This window comes from Oenanthe melanoleuca, chromosome 25 (assembly GCF_029582105.1).
Source record: "Oenanthe melanoleuca isolate GR-GAL-2019-014 chromosome 25, OMel1.0, whole genome shotgun sequence".
Classification (NCBI taxonomy): Eukaryota; Metazoa; Chordata; class Aves; order Passeriformes; family Muscicapidae; genus Oenanthe; species Oenanthe melanoleuca.
In genome coordinates this window covers 5,195,064-5,205,787 of record NC_079358.1, presented here as the reverse complement: position 1 = coordinate 5,205,787, position 10,724 = coordinate 5,195,064, and the positions used below count along the sequence as shown (strand labels likewise).

The 10,724-nt window shown below is 55.7% G+C and overlaps 1 protein-coding gene and 1 long non-coding RNA gene across 2 annotated transcripts; one reads left to right on the top strand and one right to left on the bottom strand.

Annotated features, from left to right (window-relative positions):
- Window positions 1-990: 990 nt before the first annotated feature.
- Window positions 991-1,863, top strand: LOC130262954 (uncharacterized). Its single transcript, XR_008842191.1, has 3 exons — window positions 991-1,227; window positions 1,397-1,454; window positions 1,529-1,863. It is a non-coding gene; the product is annotated as an uncharacterized LOC130262954 (long non-coding RNA).
- LOC130262843 (synaptophysin-like protein 1) lies at window positions 1,555-10,016 on the bottom strand. The gene is made up of 5 exons (XM_056510335.1): window positions 9,921-10,016; window positions 8,803-8,921; window positions 7,129-7,339; window positions 3,208-3,384; window positions 1,555-2,744 (listed from the first exon to the last, which is right to left on the bottom strand). The coding sequence occupies exons 1-5, from the start codon at window positions 9,987-9,989 to the stop codon at window positions 2,631-2,633; spliced, it is 690 nt and encodes a 229-aa protein (XP_056366310.1). The 5' UTR covers window positions 9,990-10,016; the 3' UTR covers window positions 1,555-2,630.
- Window positions 10,017-10,724: the final 708 nt, after the last annotated feature.

The following is a 10,724-nucleotide window of genomic DNA, read 5'->3' as shown; positions in this document are numbered from 1 at the left end:
ATTGGGGACATTGGGGGGACATTGGGGGACGTTGGGGGGACATTGGGGGGATTGGGGGACATTGGGGACATTGGGGACACTGGGGACATTGGGGGGATTGGGGATACCCTGGGGACATTTGAGGACATCTGGGGACACCCTGGGGACATTTGGGGACACCCTGGGGACATCTGGGGACACGGAGCTGGGCCAGCAGGGGGCGGGGACGCGATTTCGGGGTCGGGATCAATAAACTGGGAGCAAACGCGGCCTCTGGTGTCCCCACCCCCCCCGATGTCCCCACCCCCCCCCGATGTCCCCAACCCCCCGATGTCCCCTGGGTGGGGGAGGGGCTGTTCCGACCCCTCCCCCCGCTCCCGGCGGCCATTTTGGGGCGTTTTCCCAGAATTCCGTTTATTGAGAGGCACTTGCGGGTGGGGGAGGGGCCAGGAGTGTTTGGCCACGCCCACGTGGGGGGAGGGGCCGAGGGGAGGGGAGTGGGGGAGGGGCCGATCGGGGCTGGGAACCTGAGAGGGGTCAAGTGAAGGTCACCCAAGGTCAACCCAACCCAACCAAGGGTCAACCAAACCCAACCCAAGGTCAACCCAACCCAACCCAACCAAACCCAACCCAACCCAACCCAAGGTCAACCCAACCCAACCCAACCAAACCCAACCCAACTCAACCCAAGGTCAACCAAACCCAACCCAAGGTCAACCCAACCCAACCAAGGGTCAACCAAACCCAACCCAACACAACCCAACCCAACCCAAGGTCAACCAAACCCAACCAAGGGTCAACCAAACCCAACCCAACCCAACCCCAACCCAAGGTCAACCAAACCCAACCCAACCCAACCCAAAGCCAACCTAACCCAACTGAAGGTCAACCAAACTCAACTAAACTCAACTCAAGGTCAACTCAACTCAAGGTCAACCAAACCCAACTCAACGTTAACCAAACCCGATTTGAAGTCAACCAAACCCAACCCAACCCAACCCCAGGTCAACCCAACCCAACCCAACCCAAGTCAACCCAACCCAACCCAACTCAAAGTCAACCAAAGCCAACAGAAGAACAACCCAACCCAACCTGAGGTCAGTCAAGGTCAACCCAACTCAACCAAGGTCAAGCGAACTCAAGGTCAGCCATGGTCAACCCAACCCAACCCAAAAATCAACCAAAACTCAACCCAACGCCAGCAAGGCCAACCCAACCTGAGTCAACCCAAGGTGAAGCCAACTCAAGGTCAACCCAACACAAGGTCAACCAAATTCAAGGTCAACCCAACCCAACCCAACTCAAGGTCAACCCAACCCAACATCAACCCAACCGAACCCAACCCAATGTCAACACAAGGTCAACTAAATTCAAGGTCAACCCAACCCAACCCAAGGTCAACCCAACCCAATCCAAGGTCAACACAAGGTCAACTAAATTCAAGGTCAACCCAACCCAACCCAACTCAACTCAAGGTCGACCCAACCCAACCCATGGTCAACTCCCCCCAACTCAACCCAACCTCAACCCAAGAACAACCAAATTCAAGGTCAACCCAACCCAACCCAACCCAACCCATGGTCAGCAAAGTCCAACCCAACCCAACAACCAACGCGCGCCGAGACTGGACAACCGTTGGTCAAAGTCAAGACCGACCCAACGGTCAGCCCAAGTGGACACCAAGCCAATGGTCAAGCCAAGGCCAAACAATGGTCAGCGAGGTCAAGGTCAACCAACCAATGGTCAACCCAACCCAAGGTCAAGCCATGATCAAAGGTCACCCAAAGGTCAACTGGAGACTGACCAATGGTCAACGAAGTCAAGATTGACCAACCAATGGTCAAGACCAACCCAAGAGTCACCCAATGGTCAAGTGAAGACCAATCAACGATCAACGAGGTCAAGATTGACCAAGACATGGTTAAGACCACCCAAAGTTAAGATTAACCCAACCCAAGCTCAAGGTCACCCAAAGCTCAACTGAAGACTGACCAATGGTCAGTGAAGTCAAGGATGACCAACCCAAGGTCAAGCCCAACCCAAAGTTAAGACCACGCCCACTCAAGCTCCGGTGAGGTCAAAGATCAACCCCAACCAATCAATGATTATTGAGGTCAAGGTCAACCAACCAACGGTCAACCCAACCCAAAGCCAACCCAACCCAAGGTCAAGCCAAAGTCAAGGTCACCCAAAGGTCAACTGAAGACTGACCAATGGTCACCAAAGTCAAGACTGACCAACCACAGATCAAGACCAATCCATGACCCACCCAATGGTCAAGGGAAGACCAATCAATGGTCAACGAGGTCAAGACTGACCAAACCGTGGTCAAGACAACTCCAAGATCGAGTCAAGGTCACCCAAAGGTCAACTGAAGACTGACCAATGGTCAATGAACTCAGGAGTGACCAGCCCAAGGTCAAACCAAGGTCAGGGTCACCCAAAGGTCAACTGAAGACCGACCAATGGCCAACAAAGTCAAGGCTGCCCAACCCAAGGTCAAGCCCCACCCAAACCCAAGGCCACGCCCACCAAGGCCAAGCTCAACCAACCCCTGCCCAGCCCGGCCCCTCCCCCACCCAAGCTCAGTGCACAAAGCCCCACCCCCAGCCCCTCCCCCGCCCTGCCCCCAGCCCCGCCCAAACAGGGGGTCACATGGGGGCGGGGGTGGGGCCGGGGGGCGGGGCCGGGCGGTGCAGCGGCGTCTCCTTGTAGACGAACCAGGAGCCGCCGGCCCAGAGCACCAGGTTGAGGAATCCGAAGGCCTGGGGGGGGGAGGGGAGGGGAAAAAAATGGGTGGGGGTGGGGTGGTAAAAGCCCCTCCCCCTCCTCGGTATCCCCGTCAAAGCCCCTCCCCCGCTCCTGCCTCAGTTTCCCCCCAAATCCCCTCCCCCACCCCCCAAATCTCCCCAAATTCTCACCAGAAACGCCCCCAGCCCCCCCCAAATCCCCTCCCCCATTTCCCCCAATTCTCCCTCCCCCCCGAATTCCCACCACGGACCCCCCCCAGCCCCCCAAAATCCCCTCCCCCACCCCCCCCAAATCCCCTCTCCCAAACCCCCTCCCCCATCCCCCAAATCCTTTTCCCCTTTCCAAAATCCTCTCCCCTCCCCGCTAAATCCCCTCCCCCACTCCCCAAGCCCCCTCCGCTCCCCACCAAGCCCCCTCCCCCACCCCCCAAATCCCCTCCCCCACCCCCCCACCCCCCTCCCCTCCCCCTCTCCTCACCACGGACGCCCCCAGCCCCCCCATGGCCGTGAGCGCGGTGCGGGCGCAGCTGGCGGTGGGGGAGGGGCAGTGGGGGAGGGGCGCGCCCGCCGCGGCTCTGACGTGTCCCAGGGCCTGGGCCCAGGCCGAGGAGGCCACGAGCCACAGGGCGGCCACCAGCCCCGAGGCCACCAGGTCCTGGGGGAGGGGACAGCGTCAGGGGGGGAGGGGCGGGGGGAACCACCCGGGAATCAACCGAGAACTGCAGAAAACGACCCAAAAATGACCCAAAAACAGCAGGAAATGACCCAAAAATGACCCAAAAATGACCCAAAACCGGCAGGAAATGACCCAAAAACGACCCAAAAATGACCCAGAAATCACCCAAAAACGGCAGGGAATGACCCAAAAATGGCAGGAAATGACCCAAAAATGACCCAAAAACAGCAGGAAATGACCCAAAAATAACCCAAAAATCACCCAAAAATGGCAGGAAATGACCCAAAAATGACCCAAAAATGGCAGGAAATGACCCAAAAATGACCCAAAAATGACCCGAAAACGGCAGGAAATGACCCACAAGTGGCAGGAAATGACCCAAAAACGGCAGGAAATGACCCAAAAATGACCCAAAAATGACCCAAAAACGGCAGAAAATGACCTAAAAATGACCTAAAAACAGGAGGAAATTACTCAAAAATGGCAGAAAATGACCCAAAAATGACCCGAAAACGGCAGGAAATGACCCAAAAATGACCCAGAAATCACCCAAAAACGGCAGGAAATGACCCAAAAATGGCAGAAAATGACCCAAAAATGACCCAAAACCAGCAGGAAATGACCCAAAAATGACCCAAAAATGACCCAAAAGTGGAAATTAATGACCCCAAAACGACCCAAAAATGGCAGAAAATGACCCAAAAACGACCCAAAAATCACCCAAAAATGGGGAAAAATGACCCAAAAATGGGGGGAGGGGAGAGAGTCAGGGCGGGGGAGGGGCGGGGGGAAAACGACCCAAAAATGACCCAAAAATGGAAATTAATGACCCAAAAACGACCCAAAAATGGGGAAAAACGACCCAAGAATGACCCAAAAATGGAAATAAATGACCCAAAAATGGCCCGAAAATGGGTGAAAACAGCCTAAAAATGGGAAAAAATAAAGAAGAAATAAACCAAAAAATGCCGAAAAATGGGAAAAATGACCCAAAAATGACGCCAAAATGGAAATTAATGAGCCAAAAATGGAAATAAATTATCAAAAAAATGACGCAAAAATGGAAATAAATTATCAAAAAAATGACCCAAAAATGGAAATAAATGGGAATTTTGGGAGAAAAACGGAATTTTGGGGAGAAAAATGGGAATTTTGGGGAGAAAAATGGGAATTTTGGGACTTACCTGGGCTCCTTCAGAGGCAGCAGAGAGAGAAGGGGCAGAAAGGGTTAAACCCCCCAAAATTCCATCGGGAATTCCCAAAAATTCCACCCCAGAACCCCAAAATTCCCACCAGGAACGTCAAAATTTGGGTCAAGACTTCAAAATTTTGCTCAAAATTCTTTTAAATTCCCCCAAAATTCCACCTAAATCCACCCCCAAAATCTCCAAAAATTCCCTCAAATTTCACCAAAATCTTCTCAAATTCCACTAAAATTCCCTCAAATTCCCACCAGGGGAACCTAAAAATTCCCAAATTCCAGTAAAAACAGGTGGGAAAAAAACAAACCAAAATATGAATGGAAGAAATAGAAAGAAAAAGAGAAAAAAGAAGAGAAAAAGAGAGAAGAAAAGAGAAAAAAGGAGAAAAAAAGAGAAAAAATAAAAAAATATGAAAAAAAAAACAAAAAAAGAGAACTGAAAAAAAAATGAAAAAAAAAACAAAGAAAAGGTAAAAGCAAAAAGGAAAAAAAATTTTAAAAAGGAAAAAAAAGAAGTAATAAAATAAAAAAAAAAACACAAAGAAAAAAGAACAAATAAAAAGAAAAAATAAAGAGGTTAAAAAAAAAAGAAAGAAAACCACAAAAAAAAAAAACATAAAAAAAGAAAGAGAAAATTAAAATTAAAAAAAAAAATCTGCAAAAATTCGGAGAAAAACTCATAAAATAAAATAAATTTTGAGAAAAATCAGGTGAAACAAGTCCAGGAAAAAATGCAGAAATTTCCAGAATGGGACAGGGAAAGGTGGAGGAACAACACCTGAGCACACCTGGGCAGGTAAATCCCACCTGTGCAGGTAAATCCCACCTGAGCACACCTGTGCAGGTAAATCCCACCTGAGCAGGTAAATCCCACCTGCCTGAGCTCTCAGAGCACACCTGAGCACACCTGAGCAGATAAATCCCACCTGAGCACACCTGGACAGGTAAATCCCACCTGAACACACCTGTGCAGGTACATCCCACCTGTCTGAGCTCCCAGACCCCACCTGAGCACACCTGTACAGGTAAATCCCACCTGAACACACCTGGGCAGGTAAATCCCACCTGTGCAGGTTAATCCCACCTGTCTGAGCTCTAAGAGCACACCTGAGCACACCTGTACAGGTAAATCCCACCTGAGCAAACCTGAGCAGGTAAATCCCACCTGAGCAGGTAAATCCCACCTGAGCACACCTGTACAGGTAAATCCCACCTGCCTGAGCTCCCAGACCCCACCTGAGCACACCTGTACAGGTAAACCCCACCTGAACACACCTGAGCAGGTAAATCCCACCTGAGCACACCTGTGCAGGTAAATCCCACCTGAACACACCTGGGCAGGTAAATCCCACCTGTGCAGGTAAATCCCACCTGAACACACCTGGGCAGGTAAATCCCACCTGTGCAGGTAAATCCCACCTGAGCACACCTGAACAGGTAAATCCCATCTGAGCACACCTGTACAGGTAACCCCAGTCACTCACCACGAGGGGCAGGCGGGACCCCGCACACCTGTACACCTGCAGGTAGCCCAGGTAGAGCCTCACCTGCCCACGCCCACCTGAGCACACCTGAGCAGGTCCATCCCACCTGAGCACACCTGAGCACACCTGTACAGGTAAATCCCACCTGAGCACACCTGTGCAGGTAAATCCCACCTGCCTGAGCTCTCAGAGCACACCTGAGCAGATAAATCCCACCTGTCTGAGCTCCCAGACCCCACCTGAGCACACCTGTGCAGGTAAATCCCACCTGCCTGAGCTCTCAGAGCACACCTGAGCAGATAAATCCCACCTGAGCACACCTGGACAGGTAAATCCCACCTGTGCAGGTAAATCCCACCTGAGCACACCTGAGCAGGTACATCCCACCTGTCTGAGCTCCCAGACCCCACCTGAGCACACCTGTACAGGTAAATCCCAGCTGACCACACCTGAACACACCTGTACAGTTAAATCCCACCCGAGCACACCTAGGCAGGTAAATCCCCCCCAGTCACTCATCATGAGGGGCAGGCGGGACCCCGCACACCTGTACACCTGCAGGTAGCCCAGGTAGAGCCTCACCTGAACACACCTGAGCAGGTACATCCCTGTGGTCACTCACCATGAGGGGCAGGCGGGACCCTGCACACCTGTACACCTGCAGGTAGCCCAGGTAGAGCCTCACCTGCCCAAACCCACCTGAGCACACCTGGGCAGGTAAATCCCACCTGAGCACACCTGAACAGGTAAATCCCACCTGAGCAGGTAAATCCCACCTGCCCAGACTCCACCTGAGCACACCTGTACAGGTAAATCCCCCCCAGTCACTCACCATGAGGGGCAGGCGGGACCCCGCGCACCTGTACACCTGCAGGTAGCCCAGGTAGAGCCTCACCTGAGCACACCTGTACAGGTAAATCCCTGTGGTCACTCACCATGAGGGGCAGGCGGGACCCCGCACACCTGTACACCTGCAGGTAGCCCAGGTAGAGCCTCACCTGAGCACACCTGAGCAGGTAAATCCCTGTGGTCACTCACCATGAGGGGCAGGCGGGACCCTGCACACCTGTACACCTGCAGGTAGCCCAGGTAGCCGCCCAGGGCCCCCAGGCTGTACAGGAAGGCGGCCACGGCCACGCCCACGAAGAACCTGGCGGCCGAGGAGAAATCCCCCACCAGGTGAACGTCCTTGGGCCAGGTGTGGTTGCACAGGTGAGTCAGGGACGGCTGGAACACGGCGTGGTTCAACCTGGGGGGGGGAGCGCCGGGGGTCACCTGGGGTCACACCTGGGGTCACACCTGGGGTCACCTGGGGTCACCCTGATACACCTGGATATACCTGGGGTCACCTGGGGTTGCCTGGGGTCACACTGATACACCTGGGGTCACACCTGGGGTCACCTGGGGTCACACCTGGGGTCTCCCTGATATACCTGGATATACCTGGGGTTACCTGGGGTCACACCTGGGGTCACACCTGGGGTTACCTGGGGTCACCTGGGGTCACACCTGTGGTCACCCTGATACACCTGGATACACCTGGGGTTACTTGGGGTCACACCTGGGGTTACCTGGATGCACCTGGGGTCACCCTGATACACCTGGATACACCTGGGGTTACCTGGGGTCACCCTGATACACCTGGGTTCACCTGGGTTCACCTGGGGTCACCTGGATGCACCTGGATACACCTGGGTGGGGTCACCTGGATACACCTGGGGTCATACCTGGGGCTACCTGAGGTCACCTGGACACACCTGGGGATCACCTGGGGTTACCTGGATACACCTGGGGTCACACCTGGGGTCACCTGGACACACCTGGGGTCACCTGGCCTCACCTGAAGGGGTACCCGAAGGTGGCAGTCACGCTGTGGTTCTCCCTCCCCTCGCAGGTGACCCGGTAGGTGACGGGGCCCTCACCTGTCCCAGGTGTGTCCCAGGTGTGTCCCACCTGTCCCAGGTGTGTCCCCAGGTGTGTCCCAGGTGTCCCAGGTGTGTCCCAGGTATCTCTCACCTGCCCCAGGTGTGTCCCAGGTGTGTCCCACCTGTCCCAGGTGTGTCCCAGGTGTATCCCAGGTGTGTCCCAGGTATCTCTCACCTGCCCCAGGTGTGTCCCAGGTGTGTCCCAGGTGTCCCCAGGTGTGTCCCAGGTATCTCTCACCTGCCCCAGGTGTGTCCCAGGTGTGTCCCACCTGTCCCAGGTGTGTCCCAGGTGTATCCCAGGTGTGTCCCAGGTATCTCTCACCTGCCCCAGGTGTGTCCCAGGTGTGTCCCACCTGTCCCAGGTGTGTCCCAGGTGTATCCCAGGTGTGTCCCAGGTATCTCTCACCTGCCCCAGGTGTGTCCCAGGTGTGTCCCTCACCTGTCCCCAGGTGTGTCTCTCACCTGGACGGGTACCCGAAGGTGGCAGTCACGCTGTGGTTCTCCCTCCCCTTGCAGGTGACCCTGTAGGTGACGGGGCCCTCACCTGCCCCAGGTGTGTCTCACCTGTATCTCACCTGCCCCAGGTGTGTCCCAGGTGTATCTCACCTGTCCCAGGTGTGTCCCAGGTGTGTCCCAGATGTGTCCCACCTGTCCCAGGTGTGTCTCTCACCTGAAGGGGTACCCGAAGGTGGCAGTCACGCTGTGGTTCTCCCTCCCCTCGCAGGTGACCCTGTAGGTGACGGGGCCCTCACCTGTCCCAGGTGTGTCTCACCTGTCCCACACTCACCTGAAGGGGTACCCGAAGGTGGCAGTGACCGTGTGGTTCTCCCTCCCCTCGCAGGTGACCCGGTAGGTGACGCTCCCCTCGAAGCCGCCGCAGGTGGCGAAAGCGAAAATGGAGAAAAACTGGGGGGAAAAAACGGGAAATTGGGGAAAATCCCCCAGTCCGTCCCAGTACATCCCAGTTACATCCCAGTCGCTCCTAGTTCATTCCAATCCCCTCCCAGTACATCCCAGTCACTCCCAGTCGCTCCCAGTTCCCCCAGTTCCACTCCCAGTCTGTCCCAGTTCCCCCAGTTCCTCTCCCAGTCGCTCCCAGTTCCCCAGTTCCACTCCCAGTCGCTCCCAGTCCGTCCCAGTTCTGCTCCCAGTCGCTCCCAGTTCCCCCAGTTCCGCTCCCAGTCGCTCCCAGTTCCGCTCCCAGTCGCTCCCAGTTCCTCTCCCAGTCGCTCCCAGTTCCCCCAGTTCCACTCCCACTCCGTCCCAGTTCCCTCAGTTCTGCTCCCAGTTCTCCCAATTCCGCTCCCAGTCGCTCCCAGTTCCCCCAGTTCCGCTCCCAGTCGCTCCCAGTTCCCCCAGTTCCGCTCCCAATTCCGCTCCCAGTCGCTCCCAGTTCCGCTCCCAGTCGCTCCCAGTTCCCCCAGTTCCCCCCGTTCCGCTCCCAGTTCCTCTCCCAGTCGCTCCCAGTTCCCCCAGTTCCGCTCCCAGTCTGTCCCAGTTCCCCCAGTTCCGCTCCCAGTCGCTCCCAGTTCCCCCAGTTCCCCCCGTTCCGCTCCCAGTTCCTCTCCCAGTCGCTCCCAGTTCCCCCAGTTCCGCTCCCAGTCTGTCCCAGTTCCCCCAGTTCCGCTCCCAGTCGCTTCCAGTTCCTCTCCCAGTCGCTCCCAGTTCCCCCAGTTCCGCTCCCAGTTCCGCTCCCAGTTCCCCCAGTTCCGCTCCCAGTTCCGCTCCCAGTTCCCCCAGTTCCGCTCCCAGTCGCTCCCAGTTCCCCCAGTTCCGCTCCCAGTCGCTCCCAGTTCCCCCAGTTCCTCTCCCAGTCGCTCCCAGTTCCGCTCCCAGTCCTCCCAATTCCGCTCCCAGTCGCTCCCAGTTCCCCCAGTTCCGCTCCCAGTTCCCCCAGTTCCGCACCCACTGCAGGGCCCGCATCAGCCCCAGCGGCTCCTTCAGCGGCCCCAGCGACAGCCGCGGCGCCGCCATTGCCTCGTGACGTCACACGCCGCGCGACGGAAGTGACGTCAAATCCCCGCACCACCCCACAGCCGCTCCTTATACGGAAACCCGGCCCCGCCCCTTTCCTTATTCGGACATCTCATTTGCATACCTCATTTACATACCTCATTTGCATATCCCCGCGCTTCCGGGTTCGCCGCGCTGCTCATTTGCATAAATCCGCGTCCTAATTAACATAATCCCGCCCGGTTAATGAGCCCCCGCTGACGAACGAGCCTCATTTGCATAATTCGAGTTTTAATTGCGCTTTATTTGGGGCTGTTCGGCCCCGCCTCATTTGCATAAACCCGGCTGGCCACGCCCCCTCCCCCGCCCGGGGTTGAACGGCCCAAAAATGTCCCCAAGGGACCCCAAAAATGTCCCCAAAATGTCCCCAGGGAGCCCCAAAAATTCCCCAAAATTGTCCCCAAGAGACCCCAAACCCTCCCCCAAAAATCTCCCAAAATTGTCCCCAAAATCTTCCCCAGAAATGTCCCCGTGGGGCCCCAGAATGACCCAAAAAATCCCAAAAATTCTCCGAGGGACCCCAAAACGTCCCCTCAGGGACCCAAAATTGATCCCAGGACCCCAAATGTCCCCAAAAAAATGTCCCCAAGGGGCACAAATGTCCCCAGGGAACTCAACAATGTCCCCAAAAACTCCAAAAATGTCCCCAAGAGGTTCCAGAACGATCCCAGGGACCCCCAAATGTCCCCAAGGCCA